The sequence below is a fragment of the Falco cherrug genome, chromosome 1 (assembly GCF_023634085.1).
Source record: "Falco cherrug isolate bFalChe1 chromosome 1, bFalChe1.pri, whole genome shotgun sequence".
Lineage (NCBI taxonomy): Eukaryota > Metazoa > Chordata > Aves > Falconiformes > Falconidae > Falco > Falco cherrug.
The window spans coordinates 5,224,775-5,249,284 of NC_073697.1; the positions used below are offsets into that span (position 1 = coordinate 5,224,775).

The 24,510-nt window shown below is 39.6% G+C and overlaps 1 protein-coding gene across 2 annotated transcripts in view; it reads left to right on the forward strand.

Annotated features, from left to right (window-relative positions):
• Positions 1-24,510, forward strand: part of SNX25 (sorting nexin 25) — an 88,145-nt gene that overhangs the window by 50,537 nt on the left and 13,098 nt on the right. For both annotated transcript variants that reach the window (XM_055711187.1, XM_055711195.1), the window contains 5 exons: positions 1,019-1,209; positions 7,918-8,049; positions 10,109-10,384; positions 14,182-14,337; positions 19,163-19,294. In XM_055711187.1, the coding sequence (XP_055567162.1) occupies positions 1,019-1,209; positions 7,918-8,049; positions 10,109-10,384; positions 14,182-14,337; positions 19,163-19,294 (887 nt within the window). The remainder of the gene's footprint in view (positions 1-1,018; positions 1,210-7,917; positions 8,050-10,108; positions 10,385-14,181; positions 14,338-19,162; positions 19,295-24,510) is intronic.

The window sequence follows — 24,510 nt, forward strand, 5'->3', positions numbered from 1 at the left end:
CATCTACATCATTTTACTAGCATTTGATAGTATGAAAACATAGTAGAATAGATCTCTATCCCTGAGCAAGCAGTTAATCCAGAGCCAAGTACAAGCGAGGTACTTTGCTACCAACCTTTAGTTGCAGCCTGCAAAAGCAGGAGTATTATCATTGAACAAAAGAAAAAAAAACCCCATGTCTATAAATGTGAATTGGTTGCATCCTGCAGATATAAAACAGGAATGATTTCAATGCAATAGGGTTTTTCAATCTGCTTTATCAGCTGCTTCTTTTTTTAGACCCTGGTAATTAGCTGAAGAGGCTGGAATGTAGAATGCACAAACATATTATATCTTGTATTACTAAGTCTTATTCAACTGACTGTCATCTTCATGTTACTTTACTATTTAACAGTACTATACAGTCTTGATGTAGCGTTGTAAGATTTGTTTAAATTATTTTTTCCTTGGTCATCCGATAATTTTGAGTGAGCTTCAGTCAGTGTTGTTGTCTGGAGGAGCTAGTGTGATATGCTATTTGCATCAGGCTCAAGAAATTGGTATTTGTACATGAGATGCAATGGGAATGTGTCCTGCTGGGCTGGAGGGGATCGAGTCCAGTCCTTCGTGACTCTAGGCAGTTAATGTTGCATTCAGTAGGTTACATGAGCCACCAGCTCTATGTGTTACTGTACACCATGACTGTAGGTAACTTCCTAACACCATCTGGTAAATACACATCCCATAGTACAAGTCTTGGGTCTGTGGCTTGCAGCAAGCTATGGGAAGAGAGCTGGAGATTTCACTGGACGTTTGAATAAGGACTTTTTTCTCAACTGTCTTGTATAAGCCCTTGAAATATCATTGGAGAATGTTTCAAAATCATCATTCTGTTTCAAATACAAACTTTCCATATCTGTGCTCATGTGCATAGGTTATTCCTGAATGACAAATGCTTTGATCAGGCAGGTCACAGAGTCAACAGTGCGATGATGATTTCATGTTGTAAAAGACTGTCTCTGATTTGGTTTATTCTTAGATTCAAAAGGAAAAGAAACTGCGGCTATGAAAGCTGACCTACTGAGGGCTCGCAATGTGAAGAGGTATATTAATCAGCTGACAGTGGCAAAGAAGCAGTGCGAGAAGAGAATAAGGCTCCTGGGAGGGCCTGCTTATGATCAGCAGGAAGATGGCATTTCTGATGAAGGCGATGGCCCCCAGAGTCAGAAGGTATAAATTGAAAAACATGTACACTGTCTGAAGGTCCTTCTGAATGTGTTAGCACTGGCTCGCGTTAGCCTCACTGTCATTAATCCCTCCCTTCCCTCAGGAGTCAAGTACAAATTAATTGCAGCATAGTTTGTTTATCTTGGGAAAAGATAGTTGCAGTACCCAGAAGTACATACTGATCACCCAGCTTGGAATGTTGCTAGATGTGAAACTTCCTGAAGCACTGAGCGGCTCCTAAGCATGTGTGATTTTTCAGACGTACTGCATGTAGGGAGTTAATAAAGACATGGTAGCAGCATTTCTGAAAGTAGCAATGTGCTTTCAAATAAAAGATTGCCAACATTATGTGCTGGCTTTCTTTAGCCCTTGTTACATTTACTGTAGGAAATACCTTGGGTGTTTGCAAATACTAAGTTATTCAAAAGCAAACACTTACGAAAGGCAATTGACAATATTAAGGGCAATTGTTGCAGAAAAACTCTGGTAAAGCTGTTGACTAAATGCTGGTTTTCAACATCACTGTGGTCTGGATTTGAAAAACTACTGTTGTATTAGCCAGGACCTGTAAAAATAAAATCATGGCTACTTATCCTTGCTAAACTTTTTAATAAATTTAGTGACTTGTTTGTGTAATCACTTTGTCCCCATTGGGCGAAGTGCAGTAATTCACATGTTCAAATTGGAAAGAAGATTTTACCTTTTGCGTGTAGGTAGAAGAGAAGTTATGTCTTCATGCAGGGATCTTTAATTTTCATTATGTTCTTAAAGTTGTAGCTTAGTGGCGCATAAGAAAAAGTTGCATGACAGAGAAACAGTTCTTATTATTTGTGTTTCATCTTTCTTGAGTAGGGTCTGAAAGACAGCAATTCCCCACCTGCTCCTGTTGTCCTTAAAACAGGATTTCAGATGGTGTGTCATAGATTGTGCCAAAGTAGTCTTGATCTGTTTCCTGAAGATGGGTGTAGCGAGAGATGCCAAGGAGAAAAGGAAAGAGGGAAGCATGTGGCAGCACTGCATGAGCCACTGATGCCACTTTCGGTGCCTGCTGAGATGTTATGGACTTTCCAGGATAGATACGTGGTAATATAAGATTGTTTGTGAGGAGAGATCAAGTAGTGAAGCTGCATTGGATAGGGGCAGGGCTTGGTCAGAAATACAATAAAATATAATATTATTATAATGAAAATCAAAGGACTTAATGTTGCATTTTTTTATAACCCGATGGATTTTTGGGGGGAGCTGCTGACCCAGGGTTATATCTTGCAAACGTACTAATGAACAGCTCCATACTGAGTTAATGGTACTATTAATATGAGTAAAGACTCTCCACAGGCATTTGTTGTAGTGATGGTGGAAACAACGGGGTCCAGGGCTGCTCTGCTTCTAAGTTTTTGACTTGTTTCTGTGAAGAAGCCCTAGACCCACTCCACGCCTGTGTCAGCATGGAAAATAGGAAAACCGCTTTTCTCTTCTGTTGTACCCAACTCTTCGCTGCCAGGAAAAAGGCTGGATGAGAGGTGGAGGCCACACTGTTCTCTTCAGAGAACAGAAAAATGCCCAGGGTTTGGCTGAGGAAGGGGACTGTCTTCACTGTTGCTTCTTCCCATTCGTTTCCTGAACTGTGCTAGCTGCAGTCTGGGTTCTTACTTCAAGGCAATCAGTGTTATTTTGGATGCTGCACCCTACTACGTGGGCAGTATTGACTGAACACTCAGGCCTCTTTCTAAGCAAAATGGCAGGGGAGTGTTCGAGATGTAAGAGATGCGCTAATATTGGTAAGTCACTGCTGGTGTCCATAATTCCTCTCTGTAGTCCAGCTGTGCCGTTTTTTTTGGTTTACCTAGCGCTTAACCTCCAGAATAACAGCCTTGTGTAGAGGACACTGGAAGTTTGCCTTCCTTTCTTCAGCTTGCATGAAATAGGTCAAAATAGGTCAGAAATGGTCATTTACTGATGGTGTTTTGAATTATTTTATGTAAGTGTATTATATACAGAAGCTTGAATAAGTTACTGACTTATTTGGTCCAATTGAACAAAGAACAAATTGGCTAGGGGCCTAACCTTGTATTTTGGTTTCACTTCTGCGTCCTACAGAAAGCTTTCTCTTTCCTGCAGTAGTAGGGGAATAATAGCATTAATGGTAAAAACTTTTAATGCGTGTTCTGATTATGGGCTTAAATGTGGAGATGGATTATTTGGAGCTGTCAGTGTTCTCTTACAGACTTAAGAAATATTTTGTGTTTTGAAATACCTTTTTTTTTTTCCCTTTTACAGCAGAAACTAATTATAAAACAGTGTTGGTTTTCTGTTTAATTATACAGTCCTGTGACTTTTATGTATTTGACTTTGCACGTTTCACACACCTCATTATCCTGTATCCAGCTTCTCTAGGGAAATCCTGAATGTGTGAATTATAACCAAATGTTTATAAGCAAGCAAACCCCAGATACTGTCTGAATCTGAATTCTGTCATTAGCTCTGACACCGATTTATACTCTGCCCTGGGTATTAGATTTCAGGGAACTTGCAGTTTCAGTTAGTGTAATATATAAAGCATCTCTTCTGATCTATTTATGGTCCAGTGCAGTTCTAGTGCTTTTTCTTAGAAACTGTACCTGCACAGTATTGTAGTAATTAATTGAGTTCTTGTTGCCTGTGTGCGTTCAGCAAATCACTTGTGTGATCTGTTGTGTTCAGCGCAACAGCCACATCACCGAGATGTGTAGAGTCCCAGTATCTCCTTGGTGGAGCTGTTCTGTGAACCACGGGTGGTAGGAGCTCTGGGGATCTGATCCACCATCTGAGTGTATTTTGAGGCGGAGGCAGTTCCATGTTTGGAATTCTGCTGACGAGGACCAAGTAAGAACTCCTACGGAAGACCCTGCTTCCACCATATGTGGATAGATACTGATATAACTCGTGACTGATCAGATTTTCACTGCGGTTTTTAAGCTTCAGATCACGTTATGTCAGGATACTTCATGGTACAGAATTTGGGGATATAAAGAGCAAGTGTCAATTGTTGCTCTCCTCTTGCCTGAAGGTAGGGTGTCTTGCGACAGAAGTATGTTCGTGAACATGTGAGTCTCAAGACAGGGGTTTTTCCATTGATGTATGTGCAGTGAAATAGCCAGACACCTTATGTAGTATATGCTTCCTGACAGGCAATTAATCATTGCATTTGGTTCAGCTACTGCTGTGTATGACAAAGCTAGCCTTCTGATGACTTACCTCTTTTTGAAAAATGACGACACCACTGCATGTTTAAATTTTAGTCAGTGGGCAGAGAATGTGTTATTGTTTTTTAAAATGCAGTTTGGAAAGAGAGACACTTTTCCAGTATTATTTTTTATATTCTTCTTCTTCCTGTCCTCTACGAAAAAGAAAAAAACAACCAACCCCCACAAACAAATGAAAACAGAAATCCTGCAGTCTGTGTGCCATCATTCCAGCAGAACATGTGCGTTATTGACTTAAATTCTGCTCAACTCGCCCATGATCTGCAGTGCTGTTACCAGCTTTATTGTGATTATTCATTATAGGCCAAGGTGGCTGTAGCGAAGGGGAACCTGGTGTGTTGTAAAGACATCTATGCCACATCTGGTGCCTATTCAGGCCCTTCCAAATTAAGCAGTTGTTTTGATGTTCCTCTCCAGAGAGAGGTTGTGACTATCTTTAGGGACTTGCCAGGACCAGTTCTCTGCTTTGTAGGGCCAGGAACAAGGCTATTCTGTTGTATCCCCCTATGCTAGGGATGCTGCTTAAAGCACCCCACTTGGGGCAGGGAGGAGGGCAGGAATCTAACCCCTTCCTAGTCGTTGGCAGAGCCTGTCACCAGCTGTAGTGTATTAGCTACTTTCCTGTTGAAGTAGGAAATTGATGTCACTGCTGGTTTTTCCAAGCCCGGAAGCTGTTCTCAAGTTAAAAGGACTTGAAGTGTTGCTGCTGAGGCTGAGTAATTCCAAGATTATGTCTGCTAACTGGATATTGGATTTGAGGGTGTACACATGCCCTAATGCATGCATGTATGCCAATGTAACTTAGACCTTTGTGCTCTTAATTCGTGCTGATACTGAGTCATAAAATGATCTTCTACTGAGGATTAAAAATTACTGCAGAATCTCTTTCTTGAAAATGGAGATATTTGTATTCCTCAGAATACTTCCTGGATTGCATGTGTTTTGTAACGACTTAACCACCTCAAACCTAAAAACATCTTTTGTCCATCGTTACTGTCTTTGAAGGCTTAATAATGTTTACAGTACGGTGTTTGTAACATATTTAATAGTTATAAACTATTCAATAATTTAGGATAGTCAAGCCTTAAACAAAAACCTAAAAAAAGTTTGTGAGGTCTCATTTCTGCAAGGGAAATTTAAATAAGCTTTTCTGTCTATCAATTTTGTTGAAGTATTTCAGTTTGCAAGGTAACTATTAGGAGGTTTGTGTAACAGCATTATTAGGCACCACCACTTTTTAATTACCACGGGGCACCTGTGCAGCGAGCACTTTTGTTAGGCTAGAGGGATGGTTGTACTTGCCTTGCTCCCTGCAGCGGCACTTAGCCACAGTTACTTTTGAGAGGGGAGATTTCTTAATTACTCTCCTTGCTGTGGCAGCCTGAGTAGGGCTAGCTTGGATAATAGAGGCGTAGAGACCAAGGTGACTTCTTGCTCAAGAAGTGACAGGACAGTGCTCCACATTGTGATATATTTATTGCCTCTGCTATCATTTACAGAGCTGAAAAGTCCCAGAGATTAAGACCTCTGTTCAAGAGGCTGGAGGACACTTCTTCCACGTGTATTTTAAATCACTATCTTGATAAAACTATTGAATAAAACGTATGATGAGGCACAGCAATGGTGCTAAGCCACAGACTGGGCTTTGAATGGTCATCTCTCTGTTCTTCTCTTTGACAGTCTGATCACTGTTTCTGTAGCAAGCCTAGCTTCACAAGCCTGCTTGTCTGTGCTGTTCAGTGAGGATTATAGTGAGCTCTGTATCTCTCTCTATAGCGAAGCTCTAAGTTTATGTTCATGTACCTGAATAGCACTGAATCTAAGAGCAAGCCATGTCCAGAAGATTCCTGGTATGGTGAAGTATGGAGAGAGGGATGGCATATGACTGTCACTGAGGAACTTTGAAGATGAAAATGAACATTCCAGCTGAGACAAATGCTATTTACTTAAACACTGCCCAAAATTTGGAGGAGCTGTTTCAGACAAAACATAGGTGGCTACAGTTTTTAAAGAACCTTCTTCAGTTTGATTCATTAAGGAAGTGACTTGTGCTCGTAATTGTGTACGTGCACATACATGTAGTTTCTTTCCGCACAGCTTGAGTCTAGCAAACTATTTTTTTTCTAAATGTGACTTGTTGGTAGAGTCTGAGGTACTAGGTTTAGGAAAAAAAGTCGTCTTCTGAGAGAAAGATGCTGACAACATGACCTGAATTATATTATTATAAGGTATTGAAAAACCCGTATTAGAGAAATTATTAATGCCTCAGTCCTGGTTGGAATTCACAACTTGCTCTGTACCAAATTGTCCTAGCTTCCTGTGACTTGGCGTTTTACCGTAAAGATTCATTAGCCCCAGTGCTTAAGGATCAGATTTTCTTTTAAAAGCAAAAAGTGAGGATTGGTTGGTGTCTGTGAGGTACAAAACAAGAGACCAAGACCACTCCAGTGTATTTGGATTCCTGTCCACATAAATAAAGGCACTAAAGGAGCAACATGAAAACTGGTTCAGCTGCTGGACTCCAAAGTTGGAGAGGAAGGGATGTCTGATTTTGATAGGGTGCTTTGAAAACTGGTCCTATTTTCCAAAGAAAGCCAGGGTCGTTCATTTTGTTCAACGTGGGAAGATTGGTTCTTTTTGTCAGGGAGGTGTTTTATTTTCAGGTGTTTCAAAGAAAAGGCCTGGATTCACAGAAATAGTAGAGGATGAGAAATGGTAACGTCTTTTTAATCCTGCATCTTAACGGCCACAGCATCTGCTGGGGTGTGAGAAGTCTCTTTTCTTTTGTGTGTGACATGTGCATTCCTCTCTCATTTCAGGTAGAGTTCTGAGCATCACATCGCAGACCATTCCCTTACCTGGCTGCGTTTCTGATAGATGCTTTTCAATAACGCTCAGTTAATGGGAACTAGCCACCAAACGCCCTAGCTGCCAGGATAAAGAACTATACTCCATCTTTCTCTGTGGCCTTGGGAGTAATTGAGATACATCTCAAAACTCTGTGGCCTGTGGCATGGAAACTGCTGGTGTTATTCTTTGTTTGGATTAAGCAAAGAGTAGGTTGGTTAGTGTTCAGCTTGGCTCCTCTGCCTTGCAGGAACATTGGAATTTAAATGTTTGGCGGTAGCATTTCATGAATGACTTGAAATGTCATCTTAGTCTTTTCAAATGTAGCCTTAACCTCCTGGATAGAAAACATGTGGAAATATTTTCTATCTGATGGGAGTGTAGATGCCTTTATTTTCTAAATACTTCCAACTCATATTTTCCTTTTTTTTTTTTTTTTTCTTCATTAAAAAATATAAAACCTATTGCCGTAAAGAGTCTGTGCAGTTGAATAGAGTACATATTTGTGGTATATATGGTGCTCTGTGGGCACATAAAATGAAAATATTCTCCCCATAACAGATGGAGAGGAGCTGGACTTAAGTATCCCCCCAGATTTTACTCTTAGTTTTTCTTTCTTCAGATTCTTCAGTTTGAAGAAATTTTAGCCAACCCTTCATACAGAGAGCACTTCCGAATCTACATGGAAAGGATGGACAAGATGGCTTTGATCGGTCTTTGGGAGTCTGTGGAGTATCTGAAGAACGCTAGCAAGGTGGAAGAAATTACAAGTCCTTGTACATTAATGGGAATCTCTGCTTGCTGTGATCTTGATGTTAGGAAATATCTTTGTATTTGTTTTTAAAATAGCAATAGCATAGGATAGCTACTAAGCAATTTAGTTCTTTTAACTTCTTCATGTCAACGTTTGAGGATAATATGGCACTTAAACTGTTGTGATGATGATTTACTGTTGTTTTGTGTAGCAGCATGACTGGTAGAAGGGATACTTCGTATGCAAAAGTAGTAGAATTCTTTCCCCCTTGACCAGAGGGGAAAGTTGCAATAATATATTGGCTTTAGTTGTATCAGCTCATGTGAAACTTTAAAGTACGTTGCTGCTTGATAGTCTGTATGTAAACTTTTCACCTTGCCAGTTACAGGTAGTCCATTCAGTCCCAAACCATGAAATGGTGTGTATATGTGGGGTTTTTAATCCTTTCGAAAGAGAGATTTTGCTTTCTAAGACCCCTTCCTTTCCCTGTTCTGTTGCTTTATAAGCAGCTAAGTTTCTCCAGGAATGCTGCGCTACTGTTTAGAGGGAAGCAACGATGCTATATTGTAATTTGTATTGTATATTAATATGCAATTATATTAGTTATATACAATTATACAAAATATACAAAAAATATACAAAAATACAAATATATACAATATACAACAATATACAGTAAAAAATAAAGGAATGAGAACCCTGAAATAAGGATAGGAAATACCACTTAAAGTTGCAAGAAGTATCCTGGAGTAATGGTGCAGAGCAGGAATGTAGAGGACAAACTTTCTGTTCGTGACTAGTGGGGTGGATCTGGGGGGAAAACTTTTAAACCTCTGGGATTCACGCTAGCATGAAATATGAATTTCATTATTAAGTATCAGTTAACCTTTTATTCACTGTAATTTTATTACTCTCCTATGAAAAAAGATTCTAATCAATTGGAAAATACAAATAATGTCCTGTAACCAAAGCAGCAAATTATGGATCGTGATTAATGAACCATTGATACAATCTGAAGAAATGGCTAACAACCAACTCGGGCTAGAAGGTGTTTATAAAAAGATTTTGTCAGGCACTGTGAAGAGAGCTGTATATCAGTTTTGATTGCAAACTGCTCGTGACTGGAAAAGGTGCTATAAATCATTTTATGACCTTTCAGCTGTGATTTCTCTCTTTGCTTTCAAAACAAATTGTGTAGTGCCTTTATTCAAGACTTACCATTTTTTAAAGAGATTCTAACATACTGTGCTCCTGTTGCCCCTGTGGTGACGGGCAACCTTTATGTTCCATGGACCAGCTTTAATTACAAAAAAGTAGCATCATGCAGCCGTGTAGCTGCGATACTGTCATATGAGGCAGGCAAGAACATTGTGCCGTACTGAGTGAGTGGATAAAACCTTTGTAATTGCAGTCAGTTTAGAGGGATGTTAATTTAGAGAGATGATGAAGGATTGTGCAGCATTACTGCCTCTTTCCTGTTCATTATTACAAAGTTCAATCCTGTGTGCTCTTCTGTGCTCAGTGGAAATACCTGGCCCAGTGTACTAGTAAATGTCTCTTTGGTTCTGCTTTTTTCCTTGTTATTTTTGCTTTCTCCCCCCCCCCCCCCGCCCCAATTATAGAATTATAGTCATGTATAAAGTGAGTTGGTCCTATCCAGCAGAAGACAGGAGAGCCAATACAGCTGAACTCTACAATCTGAACTTAAAATGGTGATCAGAATGTTGCTTTAGCACTTCCACCCCTGCCCCCTTTAATACCAGCTTTTGGAGCATACTTTTAAAAGCAGTGGGTGCAGAAGCTATGTTAATTTTAGAGCACAGCTGTTTCTTCACTTTAAAAATATCCGTATTTATCTTGTGAAATTGACTGCTTAGCATAGGTGCTCAGGCAGAGTGCTTGATCTCAGTGAGAGAGTCACAGATGTGTTCTCATACATCTGGGAGTGAAATTAGCTTGATCATCCTTCAAATTATGCACCTGGATCGTGATTCATCTTTATATTTTTAAAGCTTTTTCATTATTCTCTTCTCCCTTCTTCTCCCTCCTTGCTTCCTAGGCTGAAATACCTCAACTGGTGAGTGAAATTTATCAGAATTTTTTTGTGGAAAACAGGGAAATACCTGTGGAAAAATCCCTTTATAAAGAAATACAGCAAAGTCTCGTGGGAAATAAAGGCATTGAAGTATTCTACAGAATTCAGGCAGATGTTTATGAGACTCTAAAGGACAGATACTACCCCTCATTCATTGTCAGTGATTTATATGAGAGATCAGTCAAGAAGGAAGAAGAAAGAAGTTCTGCTCAGCTAACTCCTGAGGACAAAGACGAAGTGGTGAGTCATGTGGACAATTTCACTGTTGTTTTAAGGTGATCTGCAGATGATCCTGAGTAAAGCACGTAATAGCATCTTCTGTCCTTGACCTTTGGACTGTTTTTTTTTTTTTTGGATGTGTTTATACATGATATCACTCTTGTAGTTCCATTGGGTAAACCTGGTATGTTCCCAAGCTGAAAACACTGAAACAAGGTGAAACATTAGTAGGTTTCTGTCTAAATGTTGTCTTTCCCTGTCCCCTGTGCATTTCCTAGTTAAAAGTTGAAAAAAAAAAGAAAAGAAAAAAATACAACCTTAGTACTCTTTATTTATGGAATAGATTAGTATACTATGTTGGAAGATAGAACTGATTAAAATAGCACTAAAACTGTAAATAGTAAGCCAGAGCATTCAAAATGTCATAAGCAATAACCTAATGGCAGATCTCTTGGGGCAGGTTTTACAGTGGCTTCTCTAAATCGGTCATGTCAGGGGAACTTGTGTTATATTTATCTAAGAACGTTTTGACAAGAGCATCTCTCAGACTAGGGAGCATCTTTGTCAGGCTGCCACTTCAGATCAGCATGGATATCTTCATTTTACATGTGAACTTGCTCAGAGCACAATGAAGTGGGATAGTTTGTCTAATACTGGATCTAAATGGACAAATAAGAAGCAGAATCCAGAGGTGCTGATCTGCATTCTTCCATTTAGAAACAATTTTTCCAGAACCCAAGGCTTTTGTATTTTACTGCTTAAATATGGCTTTAATTTCTGTAGTGAGCTTTTATCGTCTCTGTAGTCCACCTGTCAGCAGATCTGCAGAGATGAGCTGTTCTAAGTAAATTACTTCCAATATGAACTTCGAGAGCTTGCTGAACTTTCACTCTTCTCTCTGTAATCTTTTCCTTGATAAAAGATCCAAGACACGTTTTCTATTTTTCTCACTGTTAACTCAGCTATGTGTTGAGGGTACGAGGTACTTCAAAGACTTTCTGTCCTTGTGTTTGTAGTCATTGGGACTTTGTCCAGAACTTTCTAAGTATTAAACGTTGTGCTTTTTAATCTCTATATATATTCAGTCTAAGAGAGATAACAGTTTCTCTTAAGAAGACTGACACAACACTTTAGGTCTAGCTGTCCTCTGTCAGATAACATTTACTATAGCTGCCAAAAAATTAGATTATTTTTTTTTTAACATCAGCATCATCTGTCCTTTGTCTGAGTCCTTGGATATGTATCTGCCAGATTTGAGGGCTGTGTCAGCTGTGAAACCTTGAAGACTAATGTATTGCCAAGTTTGCTTATATAGTTGAAGTTCTTTTGCGTTTTTAACAACAAATTAAGTATGAAGTAGCATATACTGTTAGAGCATCTCTCAAATAGAGCAATCCTGATGGCTCTGTGCCATGGTTCAGGGTCTTTGAGGTGAGAATAGATTATTTCTGAAGTTTCCAGTGGTCTTTCAAATGTTGGTGAAAATGTGCTACTGGCTAATAGGTTTGGGGTTTTTTGCTCCCCCTCCCTCAACTACAGCTGAGAAATCTGATGTTTCTGGAGGGATCCATAGTGTTACCAGATACTAATTGCTTTCATTTTAGTTTGAGTTTTGAATGTCTCAGGTTCTCGCTTCCTGTGGCACTGTGGGAGTTACCGATGTTAATTTTCTATAAATTCCACTGTTATAGTTGGATAGGTAAAAAGTTCTCTAGTGTCATTGTGGAAGGGGGGACAAAAGGATGAGCCCTGATGAAACACGAGGAGATCAAATTGGAAGACAGGAATCAGGGCAAGGTCAGACTCTGCTGGTTCAACTGCAGGTGGAACAAGCTTTCTCTTCTTTTCAATCAGTCATGACTTTTCACTCCTTGGACAAACCTCCTTTGAAAGATCTTGAGCAGATGTAAAAACCCAGAAGCAAGCAGTGCCTGCATTCAGCACTGAGGAAAGAGGGTCTGGTGGTTGCATCAATGCTGTGTGTGTCAGATTGCTAAAATGAGCCCCAGTCTGTGTTCTGCAGCACTCACAGAAATGGAAGTCGTTATTATCAGTTTAGCAGTCAAGGGAAGATAGCACAATCCTTTACGATCTCAGCTTTGAGTGTGTTGTTTATTTGGTAATTTGGATACAGGTAACTTGTTACCTTGTAATTCTAGTATTTTTGTGATAAACCTAGTGACTCAATAGTGTATTTTGCTGTAAGTGTCTGAAATGTTAATGGCAGAAGCCATGCAGCCTATCTCTGGGAGCAGGGCCTTACTGTTTTGTAATTAATTGCAATCCTTTGATTACTAGTACCACACCTCATATGAAAAGTCTTTTAATTCTTCAGTGTAAAAAATAGAATTTTTGTTTATTTTTGACCTCTGTGCTTCCTAAAAAGGTTAAGGTTTTTTTACTTCTATGGGTCTGTGTAGTAGTGTTTTGAGTAACACCTGATATTGTTAATTATCTGTATTATTGTAGTGCCAGGAGATGATGATGAGCTTCTGTGAGCTCTGTACACGTGCTTGGAGGCAGTCTCAGACCTGAGGAGTTTACAGTCTGTGCAGAATAGACGGAACAAAGGACATGACATAGAGCTAATGTTATTTACTCAGCCGCATAGCAGGCAAATGCAGAACTGGAAAAGGGCATGCATGGATTTCTTAGCCTAGAACTCCTGACTTCTGCATTGTTGCCCTCCCTTATGAGGATTATACTAAGAAGATTAATTTTTGTTGCTACTGTATCTCTTCTCAGACTTTTTTTTTTACTAAGATGTAAAATACTGCAGAATTTACAGTAGGATTGTCTCTAAAGCTCACAGAATTTAGCAGACAATGAGACTTCATTCTGTTAGCTTGTCATTACATACAGATAAAGCTTGCTTAGTGGGAATATAATTAGAGAACTGTAGTTCATGTGATTAGATTCATAGCTTCCCACAGATGTGTTCAGTCACAAGCAGACCTCAGAGATCTTTGAAGATGGCAACAGTAACATCACAGTGCTGTTTGCTGGATCTCAAGGTCTTCATGCCTGTTTGGGGTAGCACAGTAAGAAAGGAGACTGAGGCAGATGCCAGATGATGTTAATGAGAACGTCACTGAAAGGTGTGAAACTATTTTTTCGCATGCCTGTAGTACACAAGATGGAAAAAGCTATTGGTTTGTCTGAATGAATATAAGAAAATTATTTATCAGTTTAGAGTAATGCGTATGTGCTTTTATCACGTTTTTATTAACACTTCTAAAAACAGCAGTAAAATCTGTTCATGCAGAGAAAGGACTTGGTTTAGATTGTTCTGCAGGCTGATAAATCTGTTTTGTGAAGGTTTGTGGGAGGCAGGACTGTTTGTTAGAACTGTAGGGGTTTTTTTGGTTTCGTGTCCCTGTTCCCCCCCCCCGCTCCCCTGTCTTGTTATCTTTCAGCTCAGAGTGAAGTATTTGCTTTTCTATCTGGCTCTGAAAATTGATTATGACTACTAAGCTGCTGTTGCTTTTAAAATAAACTTTGATTCTGCCTCTCATTTACACTAAAGCTTTAGCTTGAAGGTCATTTTACATAGTTGGCAAGAGTTCCCAAAGAGCTGTAGTATAAATGGTATTAGGCTTTGTCTGTTGTGTGTTTGGTTGGGTGTGTGCTTGTTCAGGTTTTTTTAACAGACATGTTTCATGTTGGATCTGATGGTCGGAATATCTGTTAGAATCTCTTATACCTACATTTTTTTCTGTATCAAGAATAAGAGTTCTTATACATAAAAGCTTTTGGAGCAAACAATAACTCTCCTTTTTCATATTAATGATGCAGTTACCCTCATCCTTTATTCCTAGAGCCAAGGTTGCGAAGAAGCTACTGAAGAATGCAGCACAAGAATTAATGAACAGGCCAGTTATGCTGTAAATAAACTTCGCCAGCTAAATGACAAGCTTGAATATAAAAAACAGGCTCTAAATTCCATATGTAATTCACCAAAACCCGACAAAAAGGTAACTACCTTTAGTGTCTTCCCTTAAAAAAAAAAAATAAAATTATGTGTATGTTTGTGTAATATCTAGTTGTCTCAGGCTCTTTCTGGACAGCTCAGATTACTGTTTCAATCGGTCTGTTATAGAAATTGAAATTAGCTTATTTTAATTTTTTTATTATTATTTTTAATTTGGTTTTTTAGGGGTTTTTTTAAGCTGATGTAACTAAAATTGCAAATATTATTTTTTTTTGTCGTAGAATAAAGACCTCTCCCAGTGGGCTTGCAGCTTTGACGGTGATCTATAGTATTTCTTCCTTACTGCTGCTGTACCCACCTGTATTTGCGTAGTTCTTTGTGGCAGTTTGTTTCATGTTCCCTGCCGCGTCTGGCGCACTGCAGCGGAGGGATGTGCTAGTTCTGCTCCCTCTGCTGGCGTTCTGGTAGCATAGCGCAATTTCAGAATCTGCAGTTGTAACTGGCTTGTTCTAATCAAGGGGCGGGGGACACACACCACCTGAATCTGTAAAAGTGACTGCTTTCCTTTATAAGGAGCAGGAGAAGTCTGCAAAGCATGCTTTCATCAGACAAAAAATTGAGGGACATTAAACTTTGGCTCTCCGGGCTTGAATGAAAAATAAAAATCTTTTTCTATTTGCAAAGTGCAACGATTAAGCAATCTAAGAACATATTCGGGCAGAAGCAAGTGATTTGCATTTGGCTTAGGCCAACTCATTTGCATTCCTACTGAGTCTGATACTACAGGACTGTTGTTCAGATGCAGTCGGGCCAAGTTTTTCAGGCGTAATGTGGTTGGTAGGTGGTGGTTAGAGACTAACAAGTAGCCAGGTATCTCCCTAAAACAGCCTCCTGCGAGGGATAGCAAAAATGTACATGGGCATTAGTCATTGTCCAGGACCTGGGTTCTTCATACATTTGTTTCTTCACTAGGGGTGAGTGCTAGGATGCTGGTCTGAGTAGCGGTTGACACCCTGCTCATTCTCTGCTGCCCCAGCAGAAAGACGTGGACAGTAGTGTTTGGGACCACACTGGCTAGCTTTGTTCCCTCTGTCTCTTTTGCATCTCCCTTCTGCCAGAGGTTACCGCAGACAACTGGAAATGTGTCTGCAGCTCTTCTGGTGTGTCCCGCTCACAGCTGCTCTGCTGTGTGTGTGGCTTCAGCGGGCAGAAGATACCTTTTACTTGTCATCCAACCATTGCTCTTCAGAGTAGTAAGAGCACTGATGTGTTTGTGTGTCCTTTATTTTTTAAATGCCTGTATTACTGCAGTAGCATTTACCTGTGGAGCTTTTAAATGGGTTGTTAAGGTTGACAGTGTGAGAGCACCTTGTTACAAGGACTTTTTTTTTTTTTTTTTTTTCCCCACCTCCGGATGTGGCAGATAAAAATTTGGTTCTTGGTCATATGAAGTAAAAACTGTTTCTAAAAATTCCACAGTTTTGTGCCATATGAAGGGGAATGTCATGTACATTTTTTGTGTTAAACTTTTAAACCTCAAGCTGTTCCTGGGTTGTTTTCTCTTTTTGAAATGTTTGCTGTGAGACCCATACAAAACACATATGTGCATCTTCAAGTGACTTCTAGCACCCTGCAACTCAGATGCCAGTCAGCCAGGGAAGAAAACTGCTCATTTGACTTGCATGTGAAACGCTGCTAGTTTTAAAAGAAAATGCTCTGTAGGGAGGTCTCGTTTCAGTTCCTTCTTGGAATATAAAGAGTAGAAAGATGGTAAGCGGTCTCAGGCAATGTCTCCAATGTACAAGGCCCACTGCCATAGAAAATTACCTTGATCTTTGGAGGTCTGTGACTTTGGTGCATGTCTCGTGCCCGAAGCTCGGTGGCTATCTCCCTTGTGTTTGTGAGTGCTGTCTCATGCCATCCTGTGCAGCCACAGTAAATGTGCAGGACCACATTCTTTCTAGAGTTCGGTCTTGTCATTGTCAGTAGCAAAGCAACATCTTAACGTTCCCCACGCAGAGCACCTTCTGGTGCTTGCTAAGCCTTATATTGAAAGAAAACTGTGACACAATTACTGAAATTAACCGGGACCTTACTGAATGGAGAAGTGCCTCAGTCTCTATCAGGAGTTATGTGGAAGCTGGAGGAAATTTCTGTTAACTTGTTCAGATCTTTAGTATTTCCAGTGGACCTGTACCAGGAGTGAACATAAAAGTCACTTGGAAAAATTGTAGGAGGTACTCTTATAACTAACTAGGTGTAAAGTTAAAATTTGCACCATGGGCCATAAATGTTAAAGAATCACCATCAAAGGTATTAGCAAAGTAGTTTTAATATGAATTTGTAGGACTGTGACTTCACAAAGTTTGGTAGCGAGGTTCACTCTGTTACTTATTACATAGAGAAATTACACAAAGACGAATCAAATTAAAATTAATCTGGAATGATTTACACAGAGACTAAAGATGTAAAAGGACAAGGGCGACCCTACTATCTGAGTCATGAGGTTCAGAGTGGACCCCCCTTGCTTTCTAAACTCTTGATAGAGTTTAGGTGTGGCTAGATCCGATCCTAGTCCGACTTGGACAACAGTTTGTATCTAAAGGAATGTAAGGAACATTCACAGTTTAAGGTTGATCATAGGATTTTAGCAGCACTTAGTCCATGATTAATACTTACAAAGTAGGATTTACTTAAATGACAAAATCGGTTTAACTACAGATTTGAAATGGTAATACTTACACTTATGAGGTACCTAAATCAACTCACGTACAAACACAAAAATATAGAGATAAATGTACAGCTGTACAAAGGTGTATATATACCTGCTAAAAATTCTCCTCAAGTTCAGTGAAATATTCATGTTGAACGCCTTTGCATTTCTCAGCGGGCAAAGGTTTGAGCCTTGAGGAGTGGGGTTATCAGCCCAGGCTGGCGTCAGCTTTTGGTGACAGTCCTCCTAACTCGGCGAGCTTGGGAGCTCTGAGAGGCATCCTGCTCAGAGGGAGATGCTGTTTGCAGCCCCCTGCAGTCCAGGAGAGCTCAAAGGACCAAAGGAGCTCGAAATGGTCCTCACTTAGGACCACTGTTCATAGAGTCAGAGATGATTGGCTTTTAGTCAACAGGACTTTTCCATCCTGGCCACAATCTGAGCTGGTAAGTACTGGAATTTTTCACAATCCCAGTGACAGTGGGCTGCAAGGCTCATCAGGAGATGATTCACGTAAGGAGTGCTCCAGTGCTTTTGGGGATGTTAGGATTTGTGTAAAGAATGTTTCTGGCTGTCAGTGCTGTCTCCCAGCTCAGCCACGCAGGTGTTGCTGGTACAGTCAAGAGATGCTTAACTGTCGAACTCATTACACAGGGGCTAAGGCCTAAAGGGGATTCCTGAGACTGTGGGGGGTGGTCTAGGGGAGGGGGCGAGATGCACCACCACAAAGAGTGAGAAGTACTAAACAGAAGTGAGCATGCTTGTGTGTGTGAGTTAGACCATGCCATTTGTTTCTGTAGCACTATAGTTTTGATTTTTTTTTCTTTGATATAAAAAAGTACTATATAACTAAACCTTTACGTATTGTTGCATACACATGGATGTAGCACTTGTATGTTCCCTTTGCATTCTTGAGAAATAATAGCCATGTTCTTTCTACACCTAAGGTCTTGAGGAGGTGGGGATTGTACCCCTTAGAAAGTAGTGGGGTTTTCCCTGTATTTTTTTGTTCCTAAAATATTCTTTGTCTTTGAAAATATATACGTCTTTGAAACAGAATAATAAAATAGATCCAGTATCATTATAAAGTCTCAGTATTTGTTTTATAAGCGTAGTAGCTATTTACTTATAATGAAACCTTACCAGTTCTGTATTTATTGATTGTTCCTGGATGCCACTTGTAGGAGTCAGTGTAAGGTGACTGCAGAGCAGTCTGTATGCCCATAGTAAATATAGTAAAATACAAAATTATTCCGAAGGTTAGGTATATGCCAGAAAGTTGTCATACAGCTGTAGATGTGTAGGTAGTATTTTACATCTTATGTGATACAAAATTCTGAAAAAGACAATTACTGTAGCTCTGCAGGATGTACCACGTGTTTTAAATCTTACAACTAAGACTTGTAAGTTTGACTATGTGGGCTATCATATTTTAAAGAAAGCGTTAGCTTCTTTTGCTGTATTTCTAATGTCACATCTTATGTATACTTCCCCCTTTTCTTGTCATGCTGTCTTCTAGTAGTATTTATGGTTACTTGGTTTTTTTGTTGATGTCATGAGATACGCTATTTATCCTTTATGAGATTATGACTGTGAGCTATGTCTTGATGAGAACGTCTTTTGAAATGCATGCTTTCCACAAAAATAAATCCCTCCCTTTCCAAAACTTAAATGAATTAAGTAGTAATTTTCTGAGTGATTGTTAACATAGCTAAGTTCCTAGAAATGAAATCTGTTCCCAGGTTTCTGTATCTGAAAATGGTAAGGGGGATGTCTTCAGTAACGCATATTTCAGTGATTGTAATTTCACATTTGTAGAAAACATATAATGTGTGTGTGTGTGTGTGTAATATGTAATCCTATCTAAAGTGCCTTTTATGCTGATAGTGCAATAGTAGGACGTACTTCTAAGTAGTTTTTTATTTTAATATTGGAGTTGACTCTTTAGGATTACTGTGTATTCCACAAATTTATAAAAGGCATCATAGGTTCTCTCACTTAAGACTCCCACCCCCCCCCACCCCCCACCCCCCGTGAATTATTCTCTCTCTCCCTGCTTTCATACCTTTACCTTTTTCTGAATAGTGTCCCTGAAGATATGAGGCGTATTGCTCAAACTTTTTCTTAGCAATTATGATCAATAAACTTTTCTCTGCAGATTGTTTCTAAGCTGAAGGATGAAATTACTCTGATGGAGAGAGAGCACAGTGACCTTCAGCTGCACATTGCAAGAACGGACTGGTGGTGTGAGAATCTTGGCATGTGGAAAGCCTTCATTGTCTCAGGCGAGGTATGTTTGGGGTTTTTTATGGCTTTGTCTTCTGGGTCAGTTCAAACTTCCATGAAGAGAAGAATAAAAACCTGTATATACTTTCCTTTTACCTTGGTGTACACTGTGTGTGCTTCATGTTTACTTGGGGCAGGGAGGAAACGCTAACTTCTTTTTAACTCTTCCTCTGTTTCCCCAGTGACTGCTGTGATGCATATATGCAAAACATATGTTCGTCAGGCCCTGTTGTAATGGAGCTATAAAAGTACCTACATGTACGTGAACTGGTTTGGGCATTGGGTAATTTGCTACCTTAGGGGTGGTGGTGTTCATGAGAACAGTCTCTCTCGTTCTATTACCATGCTATCATGCTTGGGTGCAGTTGCGTGTCTGCTAAGTCTCAAAGATGCAGTACTTACTATGTTTTGTATTATTGTATTTAACAACAGTACAGTTTCAAGGGACTAAGATAACCAGAAAGAAAGCGCTTTAAATCTGTGAGTAAGGTAAAGGAGAAGTTAATATTTTTTTTTCAGTCTTGTTCTGCTCTTCTGTTTGGGTGTAGGCAGACAATTGTGGAATGAATGTAAAAAAAATTGTAACGGAAACAAAAAGTATTACCATTTCATAGCTTTCTATCAACATTTGCCCAATAAACGTTATATAGTAACTGTGGGCTCACACCGTACATAAGCAATCGTCTTGACAATATCACTTCAGTGAAATAAAGATTAATTGGATCTCTACTGGATTGCCTTCCCGTGCTATTAAGAAGATGTGTCTTATCTAAGTAGTTTCCTTGAGGTAATTTTTCTTGGAGAAAAAATGATGTGCTGTTGAGTTTATTTGGTTGCATCTTCAGCTCTTACAAACTATTGATAGGTCTGTCAACGGTCAAACTCATTGTCTGTGAAAGAAGAAAAAAATCCAACAGGGTAAAAACTTAAGATGCCGTTTTAATAAACAAATTCTCAATGTAGAAATATCTGGGTTTGGTTTTGCTTTAATGCTGTCTGCAGGTGACCTGGTTGAGAACAGTGAGGGTCTTAAACTGTCTTTAAGAGTGCTCTCTACCTTTTTGAAGTCTGGTTTTAAAAACCAGCAATACTGTGTGCAGCAGAACTGCAGAAAGGCAGCTTTCTGGTAAGGGGTACCATACAGATCTGCCCAGTGTCTCCCTCACTACCAGATGAGAAGATGGTGTGGCTAAATAAGAGGGAGGTTGGGGGAGGCTTCTAATTACTTGCTGCGTTAACTATAATACAGGTAGTACTGGACTGAATAATTAAATGTAGGCTTGCATTAATTGTGCCATTTGCAGCTCTGTGCTTCAAAGAGTAAGCTGGAGAAACCACGACTGTTATAGTTATCCATGTTAATTAATTGCTCAGGAGCGTTCTGGCTGCAGTTGATGGTTTCGGGGGGCATGAGTAGGTGACACTGCCTTCCTGTTTGCAAAATTAGCATGTAGCTCTGTGGTTTTAAATGGAGAAAAGCTTGGTGGCCATATTTTTTTTGCAGAAAAGCTTAGTTAAAAGTAAATTTTGCTATAGAATTTGAGTTGAAAGTGTAATAGCCTGTCATTGACCTTTTAAACGGATTTACTAAACCGGTTAATAGAAAATGCATGCAAAACTACAATTACTTAAAACTTGAGAAAAAAAACTGTGCGTCCAAACTGTTGTTTGTACTTTCTTAGTTTGAATCTTTCAGTCTTTATATAAATGCACTAGCTCTGTGTGTGAAATACTTACTTTTTTAAAAAAAAAAAAAAAAAAAAAATGTAACCTATAGGTGTCCTTTGGTAACTGATATTTCTTATAAAACTATTGTTGGAGACTCAGTGTTTTGGCTGGTAGAGGTTGAAAAAAAGACAGTAGGAACATGAAGAATGACGGGACCCATGGTAACAACTCATCTTAATTCCATGAGTCACTGCCACATGACATGTAAACTTACAGCTACGTAACCTAACCTGCTCTACTTGCTTTAATGGTTTTGGCCTTGCATCGTGTTGTATTGTAGCAGACGTTCTGCTTCCTCTGTCCAAAGAAAGACTTATTTCAGAGCATAATATCTTTTAAAAAATCTATTACTTTCATAAGGAATTGAGTTTGTAGCTTTGAATGAAGTGGAAGAAAATAGCTTGTCTTACTCATTTAGCTGTACTGGATATTAGGATGTTCATGCTCAGTGGAAGTTAAGCAAATTGGGTTCCTGTGAACTGAGGTGTACTCAATACACCTTCTGCATGGTCTTTATATATCTAGAAGCGACTTCTAAGGGACTTTTTGTGGTTTTTTTAAACATCAGTCTGTTTAGCCGGTTTCACTGCCGCACAGCTTGGGTGGGCTGTTTCAGGGAGCTGCTCTGAAGGAAGCTGCTGGTGAGTTCTACAGTTCTTCACTGGCTTAATAACTGGGCTAATTTTTGTTAATGTTTAGTCATTCCTGACAGATGTCTGGATCAGCCCTTAGTTTTTCTAGCAGGTGATTCAATGGTTTTCTTTGGCAGCTTGTTACTTTATTGAACGATTACAGTTTTTGCTAATGTTAAGTTTACATTTTACCTACTGCAGCTAACAGCTATAGCGTCTCCTGGAAAGTATTTAATAATACTTGTTTTTGCAGTATTTCACTGCATGTTTCTTACCACACCACACAACCCAGTAAGAGGTGCTCACCACTGGCATACACCTTGTAGTTTTTATTAATTGATTGTAGGTGTCTCAACATCCTAGGTCATATCTCCACCCACTTTGGGACTTTGTGCCTCACAGGGAGAAGGGAGAAATCTTTACCCTTTGTGGACTAGGCATCTATGGCATGCTAGTAGACGGTAAATTCTGAAACAATTAATCTTTACATTGTCTTGAGGCTATGGAGTTGCTGCCAGTGCAAAAAACTCAGTAGCCTGAAGCCTCTGTGGGTACTTGAGGGCTGATTCTGTTCTTGCCAGATAAGTAGTAGTGAATAACCTGGAAGACTCGTATAATCTGAGGAAAGGGGCTGAGAAAGGACTTTTGGATATGCCATCCTAGGGGCTAATTCTGAGAGCCCTTGCCAGTGCTGAAACAATCAGGGCTGAGACTATCAAAGGACCTTTGGACCTGGAAAACCAAACCAGAGCACAAACATTAAGTTTATGCTCATGAAGAATCAGAGCTGGAGGAGATTTAGGATGGGAATATTAGAAGTGTAGTGAAGTCTTAGAGAGGCATGAGGGGTTTGATGTTGAGCAGGAACTCTGGTCTTCAGCTCCAGCCCCTGGAGTGCTTTTTGGTTGGAAGCAGTAGGTAGATTGGTGGCTTGTCAGATGTGCAGTTTGTCTTGTGGCAAATGTGGCCCTTGAATTCGTCGGGAGAGGAGTTCCCATTCAAGCCAAGGAAGCATTGCAGTTGTTCTGCAGGTGCTGGGCTGTTGCATTCTAGAAGGGTGGATTTGAATGGCTTAAATGAGAAGTGACTGTGAAAGCACTTTTGTTTGCTTATCTTAGCAAAAGGGAGAATCAGAGGAATAGGGCTGTCTATAGAAACACGTTGATAAGGGTAAACATCATAAATGAGGGGTGCAGAGCTGTTGGAGCAGATGAGAAAGGAGTTTGGAAATCGAAAGGGGGGCTTTCAGTGACCAGGGTGAGGGTCCAGAGCAGACTTTAGTGTAACAGGGGTGGAAAAAAAAATTGTTTCACAGGTTTGAATTCCTTCATCATAGCAGTTTTATGATATGATGCCTGTTACAGCAAAGGACTAGACCTCCTGGTTTAGTAGACCACCTAACATTCTGTTTCTCTGTTTTCCAGTTGACTCATTAATTTGGAAAAACAAATGCAAAAGTACTGAAGTTGGTCAAAAATTCTGCATTCTGAAAGTCTTCAGGATCTTCTTAAGATATTTATATGAGGTTATTTGAAGGAAGTTGTAATGTGTCCCAGTCTAGTAATTAGAATGATTTTATTATTAAATTAAATGATTTTTTTTTTTTTGCACATGGATCTTAACTTGAAAGCAGGAAGATTACAGAGTCCTCCCATTTTGAGAATGTGCTTCCGGAGGGATGACGCTCTCCTGACAATTACGGTTCAGATGACCCTACTACACCCATGCAAATCCCTGTCCCAGGGATGAATGTGTAATGGAGAACGATATGCATGACTCAAATCAGCATTTTCAGCACTGATCTCCCAGTTCTCAAAGTGGCTGCCAGGAGGTGTTTGTGAGTCACCTGCAAACACAAATCCAGTCTAGTTCAGGCATAGACAGGGCAGGGACTGTCCCAGGAGATCCCAGTCGCTGCTCTGTGCCAGGTCCCTCTGATCTACATTTTGGAGGCTACTCAAGCATCTCTTTCTGCAGTGGTCTGGCAGGAGAAAGGCAGTTTCCCAAATAGCTGTGCTGGGAACCAGACACATTTTCAGATGTTCATGTTGGTGCTTTTGTGTTCTGTCAGGGTGCTGCTGCAGCTGGTGTTTTAGAGATGTGAAACCTAGGCTGCAGACCAGGTTTCCCAGTGGTCCATGTGCAGCTTTAGGAGAGGAGTGCATCACAGGGAATATTTTCCCTGTACAGTTCTGAATAGCATAAAAATGTGAAGGTACATTTTAGCGGTGTGTCTTTACAATTGCATGCAACTGCTTGTCAGATTATCTGTCACTAGCATTAAGTGTTGTCAGACCTTTACAGGCTTCTTAGAAAATGTGTCATAATTGTATGAATTTTAAAGTTTATTCTTACCCTGATTGGCTTAGTTAAAAATTCTGTAAAAAAACCACACCACATACATAAAAAAACAAACCAAAAAAACCCAACACTGCAAAAGTTTAAAAGGTATTACTTTTCTCAGAAGGTGTGAGGGTGGTATTTTATAATTAGCTTTCTCTTATTTGTATGTATATTAACAGAAGCATTTGAGAGTTTGGCTTGGCCAAAAAAAGTGCTTTATGAATTCCCCTTATTTTCCTTTCATAATCTATTTAGCTGTTTCCTTAAGATAAACAGAAGTAAACAAAAATCTGTTACCATTAGGACATAAAGATGAAATTCTGGGTGGCTCCTCAAATTAAGAAGTAATATGGTCACACTGCTGCCATTGTCTCAAGAAAAACGTTTAACTTAATTTGCTGTAGTTTTCTCATTTGGTTAATTGCTCCTCCTTCCTCTGGCTGTTTACAGCTTGATTATTAGGATTTTCATAAAGCTGTGAGTCCCTCAGGAATAAACACAGCATGGATGCCACATG